The 23,650-nt window shown below is 59.1% G+C and overlaps 1 protein-coding gene across 2 annotated transcripts; it reads right to left on the reverse strand.

Annotated features, from left to right (window-relative positions):
* Positions 1 to 332: 332 nt before the first annotated feature.
* On the reverse strand, positions 333 to 22,460 carry POU6F1 (POU class 6 homeobox 1). 2 transcript variants are annotated; one of them, XM_088180910.1, is made up of 12 exons: positions 22,186 to 22,460; positions 17,382 to 17,697; positions 16,716 to 16,810; positions 9,819 to 9,987; positions 9,077 to 9,171; positions 8,270 to 8,495; positions 6,439 to 6,638; positions 5,603 to 5,728; positions 5,194 to 5,457; positions 4,287 to 4,404; positions 3,539 to 3,710; positions 333 to 1,839 (listed from the first exon to the last, which is right to left on the reverse strand). In XM_088180910.1, exons 3-12 carry the CDS (start codon positions 16,767 to 16,769, stop codon positions 1,494 to 1,496), a joined length of 1,770 nt encoding a protein of 589 aa, XP_088037036.1. In that variant the 5' UTR covers positions 16,770 to 16,810; positions 17,382 to 17,697; positions 22,186 to 22,460; the 3' UTR covers positions 333 to 1,493. The 2 variants fall into 2 exon arrangements, with proteins under 2 accessions (XP_088037036.1, XP_088037035.1); XM_088180909.1 differs by lacking the exon at positions 22,186 to 22,460 and adding an exon at positions 20,194 to 20,696.
* Between the last annotated feature and the right edge of the window lie 1,190 nt (positions 22,461 to 23,650).

Here is a 23,650-nt window from a genome sequence, read left to right on the forward strand (position 1 = left end):
AAGATGGAGGCGGCGGTTCCGCCCCCGCCGCCAGGAGGGAAGCCCCGCCCCTCCAGCGCGACCAGCCAATGGGATCGGGCCGTGCCGCTTGACGGGCAGCCCGAGTAACCAATAGAAAGCTCTGAGCCGGGCAGACTGCTCGGAGATTGGCTGGCGGGCGTGGCTGCGGCGGCGCTCGGCTCCGTGCGGCGCCTCCCTCGGAACCGCGGGTTCGCGTCCCGCTCCCGCCGCCTGAGCTGAGCCCGCCTCAGCCGGGAGGGCTGAGGAGGAGGAAGGACCCCCGGCCCCGCTCCTCCGCCCCCCACAAATCTTGTAAAAAGGAGAAAGGAAAAGAAAAAAGAAAAATACTGTTTATTTCACACCACTACATCAAGTGCATCAGTCTGCCGCGGTCCCAGCGGGCGCCCCGGTGTCCCCTGTCCCCCCCAAATCTCTCGCTGCCATCGCTCCCCGGAGGGGCTGGAGCCCCCAGGGCCAGGGCAGGGAGAGGTGGGGAAGGGGCGCTGCCTCTGTTTTGGGGTTCACGCCCCCCATACCTGGAGGTGATGTCCCCAAAATCCACCCACGGGACGTCCCCAGGATGGGAGATCACCCCCAGTAGCCCCTCACGAGGTGGGGAACCTGCAAAACCAGCGTGGGGGTGACATAAATTTGGCGTCACCCCTGGTGAGCCATGACATCACCTCAGGAACACAGGAAAAAGGGCAAAAACCAGAAAAAAATGGAAATCACTCATTTTGGGTGGGTGACACTCGGGGGGGGGGGGTCCTGTCACCACGTGTCACAGGTGGGGGAGGTGACATCAACACCCTCGGGTCGTGTGATGAGGAGAGAACGGGAGGACACACACAGCCACAGGTGGGCACAGGGCAGAGGGACAAAACCCATGGCCAAAGGGACAAAACCCAAGAGTGGCCAAAGTGCTGATGGCTGGAGATCAAGGGGCTGTGACTGGTGGGACACCGAGGGGATTCCCAGCGCTCCCAGTTCAGTGCACTGAAGGGCACAGCGGGGGTGGGCACAGGGATGGGGCTGGAGGGACAAAGGGGTGGCCAAAGGACAAAATCAATGGCCAAAGTGCTGATGGCAGGTGGTCAGGGGGGACTGTGACTGGGAACTGGGATGTTCCCAGTGCTCCCAGTTCAGATCGTGTGGAAGACGTTGAATGTCAGACACGGGTACAGGTGTGGTGGACACAGGTCTGGGTGTGGTGGGCGCAGGTCCAGGTGTGGTGGTGCAGGTAACAGGTGGCAGAGAGACAAAACCAGTGGCCATAGTGCTGCTGGCAGGAGGTTGGGGGGAAACAGGGGGAGCTCCCAGTGCTCCCAGTTTAGGGCATGTGGGAGTCACTGAGGGACAGAGAGTGGACACAGGTGAGGGCCCGGACACAGGTACGAGTGTGGACACAGGTACGGGCGTGGTGGCCGAGGGACAGAAGCAGCCAAGCGCTGCTGGCAGAGGCCGGGGGCGGCACGGGGCTCAGGGCACGGGGCTCAGGGCACATGGAAGACGTTCAGCTTGCTCGTGTTCTTGAGGGTCTGGCGGCGGTTGCAGAACCAGACGCGCACGACCTCTCGCTCGTAGCGCAGCTCCTGCGCGATGCGCGTGATCTCCGCGCCCGTGGGCAGCGCGTTGCGCTCGAAGTGCGCGTTCAGCGCCTCCAGCGCCTGCGGGGTGAAGGACGTGCGGCGCTTGCGCTTCTTGCCCGGCTCGCCCCCCACGAACTCCAGCAGGTGCTGCTGCCCCTCGCGCTGCCGCTGCTCCGCCTCCCGCAGCCACTTCTCCAGCACCGGCTTCAGCTTCTGCGCGCTCTTGGGCGTGATGTCCAACTTCTCGAACCTGCGGGGACATGGGGACACTCAGGGGGACACTCTGGGGGACACGGGACACTCAGGGACACAGGGGACACTCGGGGGGACACTCGAGGGGGATGCCCAGCTTCTTGAACCTGCGGAGACAGGGGGTTATGGGGACACACAGGGGACACTCAAAGGGAACACAGGGGACACTCAGGGGGGATGTCCAGCTTGTTGAACCTGCGGGGACATGGGGACACTCAGGGGACACTCAGAGGGGACACAAGGGACATTCAGGGGGGATGTCCAGCTTCTCAAACCTGCGGGGACATGGGGACACTCAGGGAACACTCAAGGGACGCTCAGGGGACACTGGGTGGGGATGTCTTGGGGATGATGTCCGGCTTCTCAAATCTGAGAGGATATGGGGGACACGGGAGACCCTCAGGGGTGGGCGACAGGGGGACTGCAGGCTGGCACTGGGGGTGTGACAGTGAGGGGGGAGCAGCACTCAACACCCTCCTTCGGCCCCTTTTCCTTTTCTCACAGTTTCTCCCTTGCCCCATGTCCTGGGTTACTCTGTAACGATGTGCCCAAAGTTTGGATTTTATCACCAGCTGTTTAAACCAGCTGGGGCAGTGATCCTGATCTCTATGGGGAATATCTGCTGTTGATGGGCCAGGTGTTAAAATCAGGTGTTGCAGTGTTCTTTATCTTGCCCACAGCCCATCCTCCCTCCAGGAGATCTCTCCTGTTCATGGCCATGCAGTCCCAGGGCAGGGCTGATCAAATTCCATCATCCCATTGGAGATGCTCCAGCCAGGGCAGGAGCCAAGAATTTCCTACCCAGATAAAAACTGAGATTTGGAACACCAACCCCTTACCCACTGGGTTCCAGAGGACAAGAGCCACCAGACCTTTCTACAGGATCACTGCTTCAACAGGAGCACCTCACCTGGACTGCTGCCACCACCCTAACCAGTGCAGTGCCACGCTGTGTTCTCACTCTGCCAGTGGTTTTTCTTTTGTACTATTGCATGTATTTGATTTTTTCTCTTTTTTCCTATTAAACTGTATTTCTGACTTGGAGTCTCTCACTGGTTTTGCTTTCAAAGCAGCACGCCCCATTTTCCTCTTCTGCCCATTTTCCTTTTTCTCCAGCTCCTCCTTCCTCCACCTCTCCTTCCTTTCCCCAACTTTCTTTTTCCCCACTTTCTTCCCATTCTCTGCTTTTCCTCCTTCCCCACAATTTTCCTCCTCTCCAACTTCCTTCCTTTCCTCCTGTTTTCCTCCCTTGCTCCAATCCTCATTTCCCCCAATTTTCCATCTTTTCCTTCCCCTTTCCTCCTCCTGTACCCGCCCTGGGGCCTGCCTCATACCTGGCCCCTGTCACTGTACATGTCCCCTTACCTGCAGATGGCCCTGCCCCTCTCCTATCCCTGTTTCTCCCTCTACCTGGCAGATGTACCTGTCCTATCCCCACAGTGTTTACCTGCAGGTGGCATTGTCCCCACACCTGTCCCCACAGGTGACATTACCTGCAGTGGCCCCGTCCCTGTCCCCACAGGTGACATTACCTGCAGGTGGCCCTGTCCCTGTCCCCACAGGTAACATTACCTGCAGTGGCCCTGTCCCTGTTCCTGTCCCCACAGGTGACATTACCTGCAGATGGCCCTGGCCCTGTCCCCACAGGTGACGTTACCTGCAGATGGCCCTGTTCCTGTCCCCACAGGTGACATTACCTGCAGATGGCAGACTGGCTGTAGGCAGGGCCCTCGGTGGCCGTCAGGGCTTGCCCCACCTGGGTCTGGGTGAGCCCCAGCGAGAGGCGCCGCAGTTTGAAGTTCTTGGCAAATTCCCGGATTTCCTCCAGGTTGATCCCATCCTCCTCCGTGCTGGGCGGTGCAGGGGGCTCTGGGGGGGGCACGGGGAGGGGCTGTGAACCCCATTATCCCTGTGCCCAGGGACCCCAGCCCCTGATTTCCCCTCCCAGCCATCCCAGACCCTGTTACCCCTTTTCCCAAAGACCCCAGACACAGAGTTCCCTCCTCCCAGGGGTTCCCTGGCACTGTTAATCCCAGAAGACCTCAGGCCCCGTTATCCTTCTTCCCATTTCCCATTATCTCTCTTCCCAGTTCCCATTATCCCTATTCCCATGGATTCTGGATCCCCATTATCCCTTTTCTCACAGTCCCTCTTCTCTCTCATCCCAGGGATCCCAGACTTTGTTATTTCTCTTCCCAGGGATCCCAGACTCTGGTATCTCTTCCCAACACTTCCCAGACCCCATTATTACCAGGGAACCCCAGTCTCTGTTATCCCTCTTCCCAGGGGTCCCAGACCCCACTGTCCCTCCTCCCACAGCATCCCAGTTCGTGCCATTCCCCTTCCCAGTGGATCCCACAATTCCCATGGACCCCACAGACCATTATCCCTGCCCCAGCCATCCCAGCCCCCATAATCCCTCTCCCAGTGCTCCCAGTGACTCACTGGACACCAGCTGGCTCACGGTGGGGGTCTCAGAGCAGGTGATGGGCACCGGGGACGGCGACACCTTGGCCACGGGGCTTGTCCCCACCCCGGCCGGGGCCGGCTGGATGGGCTGGACCTGGGGGGGACCCGGGGGTGACCTGGGGGCCTGGGGGGACCCGAGGGTGACCTGGGGGGGGAGTGGCAGCTCCACCCTCCACGGGTCCCACTGGGAGAGCTGGTGACACCCCGAGGGGGATGGGGTGACCATGGGACAGCGCTGGGGCAGGAGGGGGCCTGGCCTGGGAGTGCTCCTGGGGTCCCAAAGCCACACAGCCAGGGTGTGTGTCCCCAGGGTGCTCATGGGCTCCTCAATCCACCTGTCTGGGTGCCAGAGCCACATGGCCACAGCCCAAATGTGCTCACGGGTTCCCAAAGCCACACAGCTGGGTCACAGGAGTGTCCCCCTAAAACATGGCCAGGTCCCAGATGTCCCCAGAACAATGGGGCTGGGTCCCAGGAATGGCTGTGGTGTCCCAAAGCCACCTGGCCATGTCCTAAAGGTGCTTCTATCCCCCCAAGGCCGTGTGGCTGGATCCTGAAGGCACACGGGGGGGTTCCCAAAGGCACATAGGGGGGTCCCAAAGGCACTCGGGGGGTCTCAAAGCACATGGGAGGGTCCCAAAGGCACATGGGAAGGTCCCAAAGGCTCACGGGGGGTCCCAAAGGCACATGGGAGGGTCCCAAAGGCGTTGCCCTGCTCCCAAAGCCCCTTGGCTGGAGACGTTGCCCCCCCCTCCACATGGCCCTCCAGCCCTGACCCACCTCGCTGGTGGGGGGGAACTTGGGGGTCTCAGGGTGCAGAGGCTCCCCTTGCTCTTGGTGGGGGCTCAGGGTGACCTGGGGGGGCTCAGGGGGGTGGGCTCACCTCGTTTTTGATGGGGGGCTCGGCAGGCCCGTTTTTCTTGCTGGGGGCCGCTGCGGGGGGGGCAGTGGCCAGCGTGGCCCCCGTGGTCAGTGTGGTGCCCGTGGCCAGCGTGGCCCCCGTGGCCAGCGTGGCGATGACCTGGCCCTGCGCGTTGAGCAGCAGCTGCGGTGTCACCGGTGTCACCTGCAGGCTGGGCGGGGCTGGCGCGGGGGCGGCCGCGGCCACCCCGGGGGGGGCCACGACCCAGGGCAGGGTCCCGATGACCTGGGGGGAGGGAGGACACAGCGCTGGGGGACCCGAAAACACCCACCCTGGGGGGGGGGAGGGGGACACACAACACCGGGAGCAGCCGGGACCCCTCCCCAGGTGACACAACCCTGGGCGGGGGACAGGGGACCCCCCGCGGTACCTGGCCCTGGGTGTTGGTCAGGAGCTGCCCCGGGATCCCCTGGACGCTGGGGAGGGGGTTGGAGATCACGGGGGGGGCACTGAGGGTCCCCAGGATCTGCGGCTGCACCCCCAGAGCCGCCGTGAGCTGTGGGACGGAAACGGGGTCAGAGCTGGGGCAGCGGGGGCCACCGGGACCCCCCGATCGTCCCCCCCTTCCCAGCGGCCACTGCAGTCCCTGGGGGTCCCTAAATCCATCGACCCATCCCCTGGGAGCTGCAGCCTGTTGGGATGGGGAAACTGAGGCTGGGTCCTGCCAGGGAAAACTGAAACCAGGATCCTGCCTGGGGAAACTGAAACCAGGATCCTGCCTGGGGAAACTGAGGCTGGGATCCTGTCCCACAAAACTGAGGCTGGGATTGTGTCTGGGGAAACTGAGGCCAGGATCACGCACGTAAAAACAGGCCAGGATTGTGCACAGGGAAACTGAAGATGGAGTGCTGTCTGGGGAAACTGAGGCAGGAATTGTGCACAAGGAAACTGAGAGTGGGATCCTGTACAGAAAAACTGAAACCAGGATCCTGCCCTGGGGAAACTGAGGCCAGGATCTTGCTCGTAAAAACAGGCTGGGATCCTGCACGGGGAAACTGAAGATGGAATGTTGCCTGGGGAAACTGAGGCTGGGTCCTGCCAGGGAAAACAGAAACTGGGATCCTGCCCTGGGGAAACTGAGGCAGGGACTGTGCCCAAGGAAACTGAGGCTGGGTCCTGCCAGGGAACACAGACCGGGATCCTGCCGGGGGAAACTGAGGCAGGGACGCCCAGGAGTTCCCGGGACGAGGCGGGATCAATCCTTACTATGCCGGGGTTAAAGGCCAGTCCGGTGATCTGGGGCTGCACGGCCATCGGGGGCTGCACGGCCATCGGGGGGTCCTTTGGGGGGGTGGGCGCCGGGGGGGGCTGGGGCAGCAGCGGGGGCTGCCCCGGGGGCGGCGGGGGCGGCCGCGGCGCCGGGACCGCCGGGATGGCCGGGATGGCCGGGCTGAGCACGGCGGCGGCTGCGGAGAGACGGAGACACCGTCAGTGGGGTGGTGGCACCGCGACACCGCGACACCGCGCCCCTGGTCCCTCCCCCGCCCCGCCCGGCCCCGCCCTCACCGGGGCCGGGGTCTCACCTAAACCAGGTGATGCTGCCGCTCAGAGCAGGGGACTCTGGGGGAACCCAAACCCCCCCGGACACATCTGGCACAGGTGCACGGTCCGTAAGAGCCCCCTCGAGTTGGGGTCCATCCCCCTCTTCCCACCTGCAGGTCTCCCCCCTCGCCTGCTGCAGGGGTGTCGCACCTGGAGCCCCAAATCTGCGTCTGGTGCCACCCCTTGAGCCTCAAATCTGCACCTGGAGCCACCCCTGGAGCCTCAAATCTGCACCTGGAGCCTCAAATTTACACCTGGAGCCACAGATCTGCACCTGGTGCCACCCCTGGAGCCTCAAATCTGCACCTGGAGCCACCCTTGGAGCCCCAAATCTGCACCTGGAGCCCCAAATCTGCACCTGATGCCACACCTGGAGCCTCAAATATACTCCAGGTACCATACCTGGAGCCCCAGATCTACACCTTTCATACTCCAATTCCCCAAATTCAAGCCCCATTCAGACCCCTGCAGGTGAACAGAACCTGGACTGGGGCTGAGCTGGGGGAGGATGAACTAAGGAGGGGAAAAACAGAGCCCCAAGGTCACCTGTTCCAGCCAGGTACCACATCTGGAGCTCCAAATTTGCACCTTTTAGTCTCAGATCTCCCAAATCCAAGCCCATTTCAGAACTCTCCTGCAGCAGGAGCTGCACCTGCAATCCCAAATCTGCACCTTTTACACTGAAACCCCCTAAATCTGCACCTTTTATGCTGAAACCCCTTAAATCTGCACCTTTTACACTGAAACCCCCTAAATCTGCACCTTTTATGCTGAAACCCCTTAAATCTGCACCTTTTACACTGAAACCCCCTAAATCTGCACCTTTTACACTGAAACACCCTAAATCTGCACCTTTTATACTGAAACCCCCTAAATCTGCACCTTTTACACTGAAACCCCTAAATCTGCACCTGAAGCCCTCACCTTGAAGCCCATTTGGGATTTGGGCTGAGGATGAATTGGGGAGGGGGCAAAGGGAGCCCCAGCCTCCCCTGCTGCAGCCAGGTACCCCAAATCTACACCAGGTGCCACACCTGGACCCCCAAATCTACACCAGGTGCCACACCTGGAGCCCCAAATCTGTACCTGGTACCACACCTGAAGCCCCAGAGCTACACCAGATTCCACACCTGGAGGCCCAAATCTTCACCACACATTGCATGTGGAGCCTCAAATCTACACCAGGTACCACACCTGGAGTCCCAAACCTACACCTTTCGTACTCAAGTCCCCCAAATTCAAGCCCATTTCAGACCCCTCCTGTAGCCACACCTGGAGCCCCAAATTTACACCAGGTACTGCATCTGGAGCTCCAAATCTACACCAGGCGCCACACCTGGAACCCCAAATCTACACCAGGTACCGCATCTGGAGCCTCAAATCTACTCCAGGTGCCAAACCTGGAGCCCCAAATCTCCCCTTTTCCACTGCAGCTCCCGGGTGTGAGCCCGGTCCCGCTGCCAGGTGTCCGGCCCCGCGCGTTACCTGCGGTTACCTGTGAGATTGGCTACGGGCGGTTTGAAAATCGCCCCCGCAGGTGCCGCCGGCGTCAGTCCCGGGAGCGCGGCGAGCGTTGCTGTGGGAATTGTCACCAGGGCCAGCGCCTGCTGGCCTGTCACCTGACCTGCAATACTGATGGGGATAAGAAGAGGTTGAGTAACTGTCCCTGCCGGAACCATTACTCCTGTCACACCTGTGGCTAAGCTTTCCTGAGCCAACACCTGCGGAGATAAATGAGATTTGAAAGAGAAACACAAATCAACGCCCTGCTCAGCATCAGGGAAACCCCCACGGGGCCCCCCCGCCCGGCCTGGGACACCCCTCTGGGGGAGGGGGCAAAGGGGGAGCTCCCCGGTGAATCCCTCTGGGGGTGGGGGGCAAAGGGGGAGCCCCCCTGGGGGAGGGGGCATCGAGGGGGGGCTCCCCGGTGAACCTTTTGGGGGGGGACGGAAAAGGGGGAGCCCCCCTTAGCTGTGAACCCCTCTCCGTGGGGAGATGGGGGGAGCTCTGTTAGGTGGGGGGCACTGAGGGGCCTCTCTGGAGGGTACAAAGGGGGTCCCCCCCTTACTGCTGACCCCGCTGTGGGGGGCATGGGGGGCAGGGAGGGGCTCCCCTTGACTTTGGGGTCCCCTCTCACACGGAACCCCTTCTCCATAGGGAGACAAGGGGCACCCGGGGCCTTCCTTTCCTCCCCCCCAGGTCTGTGGAGACCCCTCTGTGTGGGGGGACAAAGAGGGGGTCCCCTTACCTGGCCACCTCCCCCGGGGCCCCCCCGCGCCCCCCAGCCCCAGGGGACAGTTACCTGTGGTGTGGCCTGCACGGCCAGGTGGGTCACGCCGGGCTGGCTCGGGGCGTGGCTCGAGGGGACGGGGGTGGGCGACTCTGCTTTGGCTTTACCTGGGGAAGAAACAGGTGGGGGTGAGGGGGAGGCACCCAAATTCTGCACACCCAGGCAGTGAACACCCTCCCACAGGTGTCCTCAGGTGGGGTCAGTCCCGGGGAGGGGCAGTGACCAGTGTGACCAGTGACCACCCACCGCCCCCCAGATGGGGCCTCCTCCTCCCCCTGGCAGGAGAGAGGAGGGGACAGGTGACAGGTGAGCGTGCAGGTGCATTTGGGACGCACCTGGGGGAGGATTTGGGGCGCTGGCCAGAAACCAGTGAGGAACAAAGCGGGATCTCCCCAACACGTGAGTTCCCAGGGAGGGGCGGGGATGGACCTGCAGCAGGACCGAGGGGCAGCCCAGGAGACACAACCCAGACACGGCCTGGGCTCCCGGGGGTGACCTGGGGACGGTCCCGGCACGGAGAGACCCGGGGGGCACAGGAGGAAGGGTCCCGGGAGTGAGAGACCCGGGAGGAACGTCCGGGAACCATCCCGGGAAGGAGAGACCCGGAACACAGAGGGGAACGGTCTGAGCAAGGAGAGGCCCGGGGGGAGACAGGGGGAAGGGTCCCGGGAAGGGTCCCGGGAAGGGGAGACCGGGGGGGAGACAGGGGGAAGGGTCCCGGGAAGGGTCCCGGGAAGGGTGGGGGGTCTCTCACCTGCCACCTCCCCGCCGGACGAGCTCGGGGTGCTGGAGGGAGCGTCCTCCACGCCTGGGGGCCCCCCCTGTGCCGGGGACCCCCCCGCTCCCTCCCCGGCCGTTTTGGGGTCCCCATCCACCCCCACCTCCAGCACCCGGATGGTCTCATGGCTGGACATGACAATAACCTGCAAACGGACCCCAAAATCAGCTCCAGGGACGTCACCCCGTGTCCCCTAGGGGCTCCCCCCGCCTCTCGGGGCCTGTTTTGGGGTGCAGAGCCCACCTGGACCCTGGAGGAGGGAGGGGCGGGTGGGGGAGTTCCAGCCTCCCAACACCCCCTGACCCCTGCGTCAGAGCCTGGGCAGGTGAAACACTGCCAGCGATCGCAGCACCCCCAAATTTACAGCACCCCCAAACCTACAGCAGCCACAAACAGAGCCGGGACACCCAGCCCTAGAGAACCCCCAAACCTACAGCACCCCTAAATAGAAGCAGCACCCCCAAACAGAATCGGCACCCCCAAACCTACAGCAAAACCTTCAGAGCTGCAGCACCCCCTGAACAGAACCAGCTCCCCCAAACAGAGCCGGCACCCCTAACCCTACAAAACCCCAACCCTACAGAACCCCTAAACAGAGCCAGCACCCCGAAACAGAGCCGGCACCCACAAACCTACAAAACCCCAACCCCACAGCACCCCTAAACAGAACCAGCACTCCCAACCCTACAGAACTCCACAAACCTACAGAACCCCCAACCCTACAGCACCCCTAAACAGAACCAGCGCCCCCGAAGCCCGAGCACCCAGAGCCGCTCCCCCGGACCTGCAGGGCCCGGGCAGGGACCGGGACCCTCACGCTCAGGGACCCGAACCCCGCTGCCATGGTCGGAGCCGGCCCGGGAGGATCGGGAGGGGCTGGAGCCAGGGAAGGCCAAGGCCGGCAGGAGCAGCCCTGCGGGGGCGGGATCGGCTCCTCATCCTCCGGACACTGCTTCGCTCCAGGCAGGACCTGCCTTTCACAGCACAGCCCCAGACCCAGCCCGGAGGTGTGGGGACATTCCCGTTCCCAAAGGACATTCCCGTTCCCACTCCCGAGTGTGGCCCTGAAAGGGTAAATGGGGTGATGGGAGAGAAAGAGGATCCTGGGGGAATAAATGGGGTCCTGAGGGGTAAATGTGGCCCTAAAAGGGCAGTGGGGCTCAGAAATGGTCACTGATGTCCTGAGGGGTAAATGGGGCCATGCAATGGGAACGGGGGTCATGGCAGTGACTGGGGTTCAGGGAGGGACGTTCCCACTCCTGTGGGGCAGAGCTGGCTCAGCCCCTCAGAGGGAGCCGGGGGGTCCCAGCAGGGCCAGGAACCTCAGAGCCCCCGAAACGCCCCCAGACTCATTTCTGAGCCCTCCCCGGGAACTGGGGGTGACCCGGGTGTTACATCAGAGAGGGCAAAACTCCCCCCAGGCGGTTCCTGGGTGTTCACCTGAGCCCCTGAACTTTGTGTTTCCCCTTCAAGCAAGGCACAATTCCTTCCTTCCTTCCTTCCTTCCTTCCTTCCTTCCTTCCTTCCTTCCTTCCTTCCTTCCTTCCTTCCTTCCTTCCTTCCTTCCTTCCTTCCTTCCTTCCTTCCTTCCTTCCTTCCTTCCTCCCTTCCTTCCTCCCTTCCTTCCTCCCTTCCTTCCTCCCTTCCTCCCTTCCTTCCTTCCATTTTCTCGTGTTACTGTTTCTGTTTCCGTATCACTGTAGATGAGAACAACCCAAGCAGCTCCAAATCTGTTCCCCATTGCAACAAAGTCGTTCTAAACCACATCCTATATACGTTTGTATTTATATATTAATATATTAACGTATTAATATATGTATAAATATATTTTTATTTATATATTTATATATTAATATATTTATAAATCCAGATCATTCAGTGTCATTTCATTCTAATTCACCCCAAGGGTTCCATTAACAACACCCTGGGTTACTCTTCATCCAGGGCTGGTTGGAATATTTTATGGGTGCCAGGGACAGGATCACTCAGGGAATCCAGAGGTTTTCCCATGGGATAACAGCAGCCAGAACTCTGGACAAGGGGAAGTGACAGAAATCTCCAGCAGAAGGTCCTGGCAGCTGGGGAGGAGCCTGATCTGCCCTGCTCCAATTCCTCTCCTCTCGCTGTGACCTGGGCACAACCAGACCCACGGAGGTCTTTTGGGGTGCCCCAGACCCACTGAGGTCTTTTGGGGTGCCCAGACCTCCGGGAGGTTTTCTGGGGTGTCCCAGACCCACTGAGGTTTTCTGGGGTGCCCAGACCCACTGAGGTTTTTTGGGGTGCCTCAGATCTCTGGGAGGTTTTCTCCCTGAGAAAACCCAGCATCAACCCAGGGAGGGTTAATGGGGAAAAAAACCCCGACCTTCAGAGGGTTCATTGACTCAAGGGTCTGGAAGAATTAAAAGGGTTAAAGGTTTAGCTAGAAGGACAGAAGCAATAGATATTGATTAAGAGTTTAGCAAGAAGAATAGAACCAGAGCAGAAGGGTTAATTATTAGCAGATGGAGCTCATTAGAGCTAAGACAATATGTCATTTGCTTGACTTTGTTGTATTTGTAGAAGCAGGATGGGAGGATGGGGCATTGTAAAGGTGAAGAAACCATAACTGCACCTGGGCCCCCAAAACCAGGCTGGGGAGCTGGACTATGGCCAGGGACCAGAGAGCCTGGCAACAAGGCAAAGGTGAAAAGTTTAACGTGAGGAAGACTCCCTGCCTTCATCTCAGGAGACCACTGACCCATTCTGGGCAATGACTGCACAAGTGTGGAAGGAATTTGGGCTCATTTTAATCCAAAGTAGGGAGGGCAGGGTTGGGTAATGCATATGTGTGGGGTGTTGGGGAATTCTATGGGTATGTGAGATTTTTGGGAATAAATGGAGAGCAGGAGCTCTGTGAATTTTGCACACTTTGTCTCTGGGATGTGACTCCCCGTGTGCCCGGTGCTGTCAATACACACAACACCACAACACACACCACTTTTAACTTTAATTAACTTTAATTATTCAGAGTCCTATCTGTGCTTCACCATTACCCGCCCCTGAACCTCCTGAGAATCGGGGTTCTCTGCCAGGCCCAGAGCAAATCCAGCTCTTCCCTAAACCCAGAATAATCCAGCTCTTCCCTGAACCCAGCACAAATCCAGCTCTCCTCTAAACCCAGCACAAATCCTGTGGGCAGTGGGGGTCTCCTGGGTGGGCTGCAGTGCTCACTGAGGTCCAGGGCTGCTCTTGGGGGTCCTGGTGTGACCCAGAGCTGCTGTGAGGTTTCCCCGGAGCCCAAGCCCAGCTGTCCCCAGGGAGGGCCCGTGGTGGTCACTGTCACTGAGGGTGCCAGCCCCGAGGGTCACTCAGTGCTCACTGTCCCCTGTGACCAATGCTCATTTTTCTCCCCCTGCTCTGAGCTGGGCTCTGACCATTCCTGACCCCCCAGGGAGGTGGAATTGCAATTCCTGCAGGACACAAACCTGGCACAGGGGGTCTGTGCCCTCAGAGCAGCAGGAAAAGGGAAAATCAGAATGGCTGGAGTGAAAGGACGAGATTTCCACAAGGTCCTTGAACACTGGGGGTGCTCCCACACCTCCCTTCCAACCCCCACCAGGAGCCTGGGCTGCCCAGTTTGACCAGTCCCCAGTGGGGAGGGCACTGGGTTCACAGGGAAGGCTCCCAGATTCCCCCAGGATTTGGGGATTCCCCAGGATTTGGGGATTCCCCAGGATTTGGGGTGGTCACTCAGCAGTGCCAGAGTTTCTCCCTGGAGCTGCCAGAGGAGAAAAGGAGCTGGGAACTGAATCAACACCTGATGGACTTTTCCTGCTTTTTGATATCTGGGCTGAATTTTCCCTATTTATAGGACCTGATTGAGCTGTGGGGGACCAATTAAACTTTTAACTGTCCCCAAAATAACCACCTGTATTATCATTATCAATTTAGTAATAACTGTTGATTTGTTTCTATTGTGAACAACTTGTTGGGCAACTCAGTATTACTGGGATTATCTAAACCAGACTATTTTATGTGCTGTCAGTTTGATTTTTTCTTTTTTTATACTGAAAAAAAAAAGAATGGTGTGGGAAAAGCTTTTATTTTTCTCTTATGTTAAATGTACCTTATGTACAAATTTGTCTCAACTAATTGAAAATCAGGGAATTGAACCAAGTTAAGCCTGGGAGTTGGTACAAGCATTAATGATTATTTAGAATCATCCAATTGAAGGAATTTGTATCAGTTTTGCTTTGGAAGGCTTTAGATTTCTGATGATTTGACTGAATTTTTCAGAGATATGAACAAGGGAATGAAATAATTTTGCCAAAACACAAGAAAATGTCCCAAGGGCCCATCCCAGAGCAGGAGGAGAGACAGGGCTGCAAAGGGAACAAACACAAGGAAATCTCTTCCCAGCTCCCACCCAGCCCTTCCTAAACCATTTACAAACTCTGCCTCTGTGTTGGCAACTTCCCTAATTAATTGTTTTAATTAACTTTTCTAATTAATGGCTTTTATTAATCACGAGCAGTGCCACGTTCCACTGCAGCACTCAGCAAGGTTTGCCATGAGCTGCTATTTTGGGAGCCCAGTCTGGGAAAATCGCTGAAACTTTGGAGTTTTGCTGAACCAACCTTGATACTTTTCAACAAACAAAGGCTGGGAGAGGGAGATGTTTTTGCTGGAACTGGCCTGAGGAATGCAGGATTTACAGAGCACAAGGACATTCTGCAGAACCCAGAGATAAAGAAGAGACACAGACAGTCCACAACTGAACTGAACTTTTCCTGGGAAAAGGACAATTATGAGACTGCAAATGGGGACTAAGCAGCATGAGAAGAGAAATCAATAACCAGCAGAGGATAAACTGCTAATTAATGACAATTCTGTAATTTACAGCCAATTATTTGTTTGCTAAAATGTAGAAATAGTGAAAAGCTGTGGAAGGTGTGGTGGGGTGAGTTTGGGGAGCGAATAAAGCAGTGCTGTTTTCTAGGACTAAAAATAGTGTTAGAGTTTGATTTATCCCACTTTTTTGGCAGCAGAAGGTGAGCTGAGTCCACAGAAACCTGGAATATCTTGGAGCTGGGAACTGTTATCCAGGACATGTTGGATCACCCCAACTCAGAGCTTTTCTCCAGGACATGTTGGGTTATCCCAGCCAGGGATGTCTGCAGAGCTCACACCTGATGGGTCTCAGACATGGGGCTGTCCCATCACCCAGGGCCTGAAATTCCAGGGAAAAGGCACAGGGACCTCCCTGAGGTGACCTGGATCCCTCACCAGCCAAATATTCCAAGAGGAACAGTTTGGGGGTGTCTGGATGGGAAAATGCCCCCCCAGCTGCCCACATGTGGCAGGGCTGGATCCAAGGGAGTGTTTTGGTTCCCACCAGGTGTCCTGGGAGGGTTTGTGACTTTATTTTACCTCAGGAGGAGCAGGGAAAGGGATCCCAATGAGCTGTGCAGGGAATCCAAGGGATCCTGACAGGGAGGAGATGGAAGTGTCTCCAATGCCAGAGAACACTTTTTATTCTGGAAAGCATCACCTGGTCTGTGCCTGTGTCACAACACTGGACTGGGAATTCAACCCCAGGCCCAGCAGCTCCCAGTCCTGGCCCTACAAAACCAGTTTGCTGTGGATGTGCTGTGGAAAGAGCCCGGAGTGTGTGAGGAGCTGACTGTGACTGCAGGGCAGTGCTGAGGCACCAGGAGGAGGAGGAGGAGGAGGAGGAGGAGGAGGAGGAGATCCCTGAGCAGACCAGAGAACGCTCCAGGCAAACTCAAAGGAGGGATCCCAGGCTCCCGATTTTCCGGTCCCTGGTGAGCGGGATGGAATTGCCATCGTTTCCTGGTTTTGTTTTTACAGACTGTGATGACTCTGGGGCACCTCCTGTCCCCTCTTCCCTCACTGAAATTCAGCCCCTCCCAGGGAGATCTGGCTGCTCTGATGGGGGCGAGGGGAATGCTCAGGGTTCCTGGTCTGCACCCCCTGCCCTGCCCAGCCCGGGGAGGAGGGGACAGGGTCGGGAGACAAGGGACAGGCAAGGGAGGAGAGACCCTGAGGAGCCGCCCTGTGGGGTGGGATTGGGCTCCTGATCCCACTGGGACTGGGTTTTTTATCAGGCAGGTCCTGTCCTGCCATTCACAACTGCAAAACTCCCCCAGACCCAGCCCGGAGGTGTGGGGACATTCCCGTTCCCAAAGGACATTCCCGTTCCCACTCCCGAGTGTGGCCCTGAAAGGGTAAATGGGGTGATGGGAGAGAAAGAGGATCCTGGGGGAATAAATGGGGTCCTGAGGGGTAAATGTGGCCCTAAAAGGGCAGTGGGGCTCAGACATGGTCACTGATGTCCTGAGGGGTAAATGGGGCCATGCAATGGGAACGGGGGTCATGGCAGTGACTGGGGGTCAGGGAGGGACGTTCCCACTCCTGTGGGGCAGAGCTGGCTCAGCCCCTCAGAGGGAGCCGGGGGGTCCCAGCAGGGCCAGGAACCTCAGAGCCCCCGAAACGCCCCCAGACTCATTTCTGAGCCCTCCCCGGGAACTGGGGGTGACCCGGGTGTTACATCAGAGAGGGCAAGACTCCCCCCAGGGGGGGATTAATTAATAATTAATTAAACCTGGCTGTTCCACCTGAGCCTGTATTAACTCATTGAGCCGGTACCCCCAAACCTACAGCACCCCAAAATTCAGTGGGTACCCCCCACCTGCATCATCCCCACACCCACAGCACCCCAAACTAAGGGCACCCCAAAACAGACCCAGCACCCCACACCTGCAGTGTCCCCTCCAGCCCCCCAGGTGTGGCACAAGCCCAGGTGAGCCCTGCAGGTGTTTCACACACTGGGGTGCCCCCCCAGGCCGGTTTTGGGGGGCAGGCTGGCCCTACCTGCTCGTTGACCGTCAGCAGGGCCTCCTGGGGCTGCCCCGGGCACGGCTCCATGGTGACCTGGCACAGGTGGGCAGGGTCACACCTGCCTCATGCTGCAAGAGGGGACAAGGACAGGCTGTCACCACCTGCGGGATCCTGTCTGGGATCCCCTCTCAGCCCCTTTGGAACCCTAAAAACCAGGGATGGGCCAGGTGAAACCTCCTCTCTGGAGCCCAAAACTAGTCCCCAAATCTCCAGGTGACACCTGGCTGCCCTCCCATGTCCCTGGTGCTTCCTGAGGGGGCCCAAATTTGGGGACACTTCCTTCAGCAGGTGACAGGAGTCACGGAGGGGGAGGGCTCTGGATTCACCCCCCAGGTGGGATTCACCTGCCCCAGGAAGCTGCCAGGGATCTGGGGGAGCCCCTCCTGCTCCCCTGGGTGACACCCCAAAGTCCTGAGGCAGCTTCTTCCTACACCTGAGGCTGCAGAAGGTGGGACGGCCTCTCCTCCTACCTGTTCCAGGTGGGATCAGCATCCCTCCCCTCCCCACACCTGTCAGACAGGGGGGCTTCGAGGCCAAACTGGGACCCCAAAGGGGAAGGGAAAAGGGGAATGGGAAAAAGAAAGGAAGGGAAGGAATCCCACGGGGTTCTGGGGGTCCCAGGGGGTCCCAGGTACTCACCCAAGGTTTGCTCTGGCCAGGCACGGGGCTGGGTGTGGCTGCTGGGCCCGGGGGCTCCCGGGCTTTGGGATCTCTGGTTTCGGGTCTCTGCTGTCCCGGGTGCAGCTCTCTGGAACTCGGTGCTCTGCCTCTCCTGGTTTTGGGGTGTCCAGGCTCTGCCTCTCCTGGTTTTGGGGTGTCCGGGCTCTGCCTCTCCGGGTTTTGGGGTGTCTGGGCTCCGCCTCTCCTGGTTTTGGGGTGTCCGGGTTCTGCCTCTCCGGGTTTTGGGGTTCCAGCTCCCTGGGCTCCTCTGAGTTTTGGGGTCCCTGGGTTTGGCCTGGGGGGACACAAACCCCGGAGTTGTTCCCGTGCCCAGCTCTGGCTGCTCCCCAACTCCTCCCTTCCCGCTCCCAAAGGATGCAGGAGTTTTGGGAAAAGGCAACTCAAAGAGGAGAAACAGGGAAGTTCAGGCACGTGTGGGGTTTTGGGGACTCTGGGGACACAAGGAGCACAGAACCTCCCCATTATCCACGCCCAGCCACCCCAGTCCAAGCCAAGCAGCCAAACTGGGATTTATGGGATTTATTCCAGCTCAAGTGGAGCAGCAAAAGGCTGAGCAGGGCAAAAGATCCCCAAAATCCTTGGATTTCTCTCCCTGCTGCTCGTGGGAGGAGACACAAATAACCCAGGAGGGAAGGTGGTGAGGGGAGACACTAATTAATGAGGCAATTAATCAGCCATTTATAGTTCCAGGTTGGATGCAGGTAGGCATCCGGCTCCAGATTTGGGAGCAGGATCCTTTCCCTATCCCAGATTCCATTTTTCACACTTTTTTGGGGGATTTTTTGGCATTTAATGCAACAAATAATTTATCCAGATGGTGGCGAGGGCAAGCAGGGAGGAACAGCCACGGAGCAACAGATGGAGGGAAGGCAAGGAAATGCATAAAATAATAACAAAAATATTTAAAAATAAAGAGAGAGGGAAAAAAGGTGAGAGAAGGATGTTCAGGATGCTCCCAGGCTCCATGATTTAATTTCCATGTTAATTAAGTGTTGATGAGGCAGAGACGGATCCAAATTGGGTGGAAAACTGAGTTTGCCCAGGTGAGAAAGCCCAAGGGTGAATTAAACCTGAGCAGGGGAGACTCTGGACTCCCAAACTCCTCCCTGTTCTTATCCTGGATTCCTTCCTGGAGGGAATAATTCCCCCCAGAATTCTCCCTTCCCTCTGAATTTGATTTCCTTTAAGGTTTTATGGCATTTACAGATGGAGAAGCTGAGGCAGGGGATGAGATGCTGTCCCCAAAATACCCCAAACCCATCCACATCCAACAAGGTTCACATCTGGAAATGTGAATGCCCCATTTTGGGGCTGGGGCAGCCAAATTCCAAAGGAAAATCTGGGAAAACTCCATTTATTGCCCCAAAATCTTCCAAATCTGGGCAAAAGGGGCAGCCCAGAAAAAGGGGAGTTTAGGGGGGGGCTGACATAATTTAGGAAAATTGTTGAGCCGGGTGTGTGGCCAGCACCCTGTCCCCCCAAATCCAGAGAATAATAATATTGATATTATTTAAATAGAATATATTAATTAAATAATAATAATAATGATAATAATGAATAAATACATAATACATATAATAAACATATATAAATAGATATTGAAATATATTTATATATATTATATAAAATAATATTATATAATATATAAATGTATAAAATATAAAAATATGTAATAAACATCTATAAATAAATAATCTTTTAAATTATATTATTTAAATATAATAGTAATAATAATAGTAATAATAATAACAACAATATCACTCCATCAGAGAGGAAATGCCCTGTGGAGGGGCCCCAAAACTGCTGGAGAACAGGAAAAACCCCAAAGCAGTGAAGGTTTCCTGCCAGTTTGGCATTTTAACCCCGATGCTCCAAACCCCTTTTTGCACCATTAAAAAGGAACAACTTTCCCTGGTTTTGCCTTGTTTTTCCCAAATAAAATGCGGGGGCCACGTGGCCTGGGTGGAATTCCTTAATCCCCGATTTCCTTCCCACTCCCACGGGGGTTTTGGGGGCAGAACCCCGATCCCAAACGGACCCTGCAGCATTTGGGGGGTGTTGGGGGGCCCTGGCCCCGCTGCCCGGGAGGAATGTGAGCCCCTGGCTCTGGGATCAGCTCGCACTGACATCCCAGGAATTTTTATTCCCGGGATCACAATCCCCTGCCAAGGCCGGGAGCAGAGCTCACCCCAGCCCTAAACAGAACCTGGAGCATCGATCCCCTGTCCTGAGGTGGCCCCGAGGGCACAGGACAGCCTGGAGGGGCAGCACGGGGGGTGGGGTACATGGGAACCCCCTGGGCCTGCACCCCGTGGGGTGGGACGGGTCAATGGGGTCAATGGGATTGATGGGGTCAGTGGGATCAATGGGATCAGTGGGATGGGATGGGATCAATGGGATTGATGGGATCAGTAGGATCCCTTGGATGGGGTCAATAGTATCAATGCTATCAATGGGATTGATCAGATCAATGGGATGGGATCAATGGGATGAATGAGATCAGTGGGATCAGTGGGATGGGATGGGATCAGTGGGATCCCTGGGATGGGGTCAATAGTATCAATGCTATCAATGGGATCAATGAGATTGATCAGATCAATGGGATCAGTGGGATGGGATCAGTGGGATCCATGGGATGGGGTCAATAGTATCAATGCTATCAATGGGATCGATCAGATCAATGGGATCAGTGGGATGGGGTCAATAGGATCAACAGGATCGATGGGATAATGGGATAATGGGATAATGGGATGGGGGGGCAGTGTTGTACCCCCATTGTTCCTTTGGGGGGTTCATGTGGGGTGCAGGGGTTGAAGAACCAGGGTCACCCTGAGATGGGCACGGATGGAGGTGCTGAGGTTTGGGGGGGACACGGGACAGCACAGCCCCACCCCCTTCCTCTCCCCCAAAGGTGAGGACTCCCCGTGGCCCCATCCCTGCACAGCACCCAGGGAAGGACCCCCCACCCCAAACCACCAAACGGGGGCTCAGGGGGGCTGTGGGGGCAGCCCCGGGACGGTGACCCCCTCTAAGGGGTGCTCAGTCGCCCCCAAACCCTCACAGTCCCTGCTCCCCCACTGTACCCCAAAATCTCCTTGGAGCCCCCTCCACTCTCCTTTGCCCTTCAAACCCCCCTAAAATTCCCCTTTCCTGCCTTCCCCCCCAAACCCCACTGCCTCCCCTCTGGTCCCAACAGGACCCCAAGAACGTCCTGCTCCCCTGCCCTGTTTCTCTTCTCCTGCACCCCAGAACTCACCCCCGAATTCCTCCTGCTCCCCCCACCCCAGGCACTCACCCCCCTTTCCCTGCCCCGGGGCTCTCCAGCCCCTCCCTGACCCCCCAATCCCGGGGTGCCCCCAGGGATCCCCACTCAGCCAAAGTCCCCCCTGGAACCCCCTGATCCTCACTCCCCCATGTGCCCTCACTCAGTGCATTCGTGTCTCCCCAAATTCCCCCCCAGACCCCCCAAGTCTCTCTCACCCCCCCTGCCCCCCCCCCCCCCCGAACTGCCTTTGCCCCCCAAATCCCAGTGGCCACCCGGGGTCTCTGTGCCCTTCCCAGGCAGGACCCCAAAACTGTTCCCACCCCACCCCGGGCAGCTCTCCTGCACCCCGAACCCCCCCGAACCCCACTGCCCGCACCCCCAAATCCTCCTGCCCCCCCCTTTCCTGCCCTGGGGCTTTCCACCCCTCTTCCTCCTTCCCTGGACCCCAAAACTGGGGGCCCCCACTTAGCCCTGGCACCCCTCAGCCCCCGTTTGTGTCCCCAGCTCGTGGTGTCCCCCCAGTTTCCCCTAAAAACACAGCGCCCCCCAAGCCCTCTGCCCCACAGCCCCCCCAGTCTGTCTGTTCCCCCCCAAATCCCCTGCCCCCTTCGCCCCCCCGGCAGGATCCCAACAGTCCTGCCCCCCTCAGCACTGCTTCTGCTCTCCTACACCCCAAAATCCATCCCCCGCCCCCCCAAAATTCCTCCTTCCCCCCCCAGAGCAGTCACCCCCTTTCCCTGCCCCGCAGTTCTCCAATCCCCCCCTTCATGAATCCCCCCAAAATTCCGGGGTGCCCTCAGGGACCCCCCTTGTGCGAGGTCCCCCCGGCACCCCCCAACTCCCACTCTGCTCCCTCTGCCCCCCCCCAGAGCGTTCGTGTCCCCCCAATTTCCGCCCTCAGACCCCCGAGCCCCTCTCCCGACCCCCCTTTGCCCCCCAAATCCCGCTGCCCCCTCGCCTGCCACAACTGGGGTCTCTGTGCCCCCTTTCGGGGGCAGGACCCCAAAACTGTCCCCACCCCCCCTCCTTATGTCTCCTCTCCCGCACCCCAAATCCTCCTGCCCCCCCCGGACATTCCCCCCCTTTCCCTGTCCCGGGGCTCTCCAGATCCCCTTCTCTGCCCCCCAAATTCCGGGGTTCCCCCAGGGGTGCCCCCTAAGCCGAGGTCCCCCCCGGCACCCCCCAATCCCCCCCCCGCCCCCCCCCCCCCCCAGTGCCTGCGCGTTTCTCCCCAGTTCCTCCCAGTTCTCCCCAGTTCTTCCCCCGGCCCCACCGCCCCCCTCCGATCCCCTCTGCCCCCCCAAACCTCCCCCGCCCTCCCTTTCCCCCCAAATCCCGCCGTCCCCCCCCCCGCTGTCCCCCGTTTTCCGCCGTTTTCTGCCCTCCCCGCCCCCCCCCCCGCTCTTTATCATAAATATATAAATTATGCTAATTACGCCATTGCATATTCACCGCGCCGGGCCCGCCGCCCCCCGCCCGCCGCGGCCCCGCACTCACCGAGCCGGGGGTCGGGGGTCCGGGGGGGCCCCGGGGGGGCCCGGGGGGTCCCCTCCGCTCGCGCCGCTCCCGCGATCGCTGCGGTCGCGACGGCGGCGGCGGCACAAAGGGGCGGGGGGGCGGCGGGGGGGCGGCCCCGGGACCCCGGCCCGGGCCCGGGCCCCCCGGCGGGAGCGGCGGGGAGGGGGGTTATGGGGGGCTCGGTGCCGCGGGGGTCCCGGGAGGGGATTTTTGGCTCTTCCCGGGGTTTTGGGGCTGCTGCGTCATGAACATAATTTATGCGCAGGCCGCTGCCGCAGGGGCGCTCCCGCCCGCGGCCGCTGGGGGCGCTGCGAGCGCCGCCGCAGAGAGCCCGGGACCCCCGGGACCCCCGGGACAGAGACCCCAACATCCCCGGGACCCCCGGGACCCCCGGACAGATACCCCAAAATCCCCGTGACCCCGGGACAGAGACCCCAAAATCCCCCGGACCCCCGGGACCGAGACCCCAAAACCCGCGGGAACCCCGGAACAGAGACCCCAACATCCCCGGGACCCCCGGACAGATACCCCAAAATCCCCGGGACCGAGACCCCAAAATCCCCTGGACCCCCGGACAGATACCCCAAAATCCCCGAGACCCCCGGACAGATACCCCAAAACCCGCGGGAACTCCGGGACAGAGACCTCAGGATAGAGACCTCGGGACCCTCGAGACAGAGACCCCAAAATCCCCGAGACCCCCGGGACAGAGACCTTGGGACAGAGAGGTCAGGACCCCCGGGACTCCCGGGAAAGAGAGCCCCAAACTCCCGGGACAGGGACCCCGAGACAGAGACCCCAGAATCGCCAGGACAGAGAGCCCAGGAGAGAGACCCCGAAACCCTCGGGACAGAGACCCTGGAGACCCTCTGGAGACCCCCACTCGGACAGAGACCCCCGACACCCCCTGGATATCCCCTGAACCCCCCGAGCCAGACACCCCCCGGGGCCAGAGAGAGCCCAGGGGCAGAGACCCCTCTGGACACCCCTGGGAGCCAGAGGCTCCCGAGATGCCCCAGGGCCCAAAGACCCCCTAGAGGGACACCCCAGAGCCCCCCGAGACACCAGGGACGCCCCCAGACTCAGGAACGCCCTTAAACCGGAGCCCCCCGAGCTGCAGAGGCTCCCTCAGCCCTGGGACCCCAAACCCTCCCTGGCACCTGAACAAGAACCTCCTCCAGCCTCAAGACCCCCAAATCAGAGGTTCCCAGCCCAGAAACCCCCCAAAACTACACACCCCGAAGTGCCAGGACCCCCCAAAACCACACACCCCCAAGTGCCAGGACCCCCCAAAAGCCCAGACCCCGAAGCGCCAGGACCCCCCCTAACCCCAGATCCCCAATCCAGGACCCCCCCTAACCCCAGATCCCCAATCTAGGACCCCCCAAAATCCCAGACCACCAATTCCAGACGCCCCAAAACCCTGGAGCCCCAATCCCGGAGC

This window comes from Sturnus vulgaris, chromosome 30 (assembly GCF_052056855.1).
Source record: "Sturnus vulgaris isolate bStuVul1 chromosome 30, bStuVul1.hap1, whole genome shotgun sequence".
In the NCBI taxonomy this organism is placed as follows: Eukaryota; Metazoa; Chordata; class Aves; order Passeriformes; family Sturnidae; genus Sturnus; species Sturnus vulgaris.

Coding starts and splice junctions, on each gene's coding strand:
- POU6F1 (XM_088180910.1), bottom strand. CDS start 16,769: ATGGAGCCGTGCCCGGGGCAGCCCCAGGAGGCCCTGCTGACGGTCAAC. Junction 9,988..16,715: donor TGCTGACGGTCAACGAGCAG/GTAGGGCCAGCC, acceptor GTCCGTTTGCAG/GTTATTGTCATGTCCAGCCA. Junction 8,496..9,076: donor CCGTGCAGGCCACACCACAG/GTAACTGTCCCC, acceptor TTATCTCCGCAG/GTGTTGGCTCAGGAAAGCTT.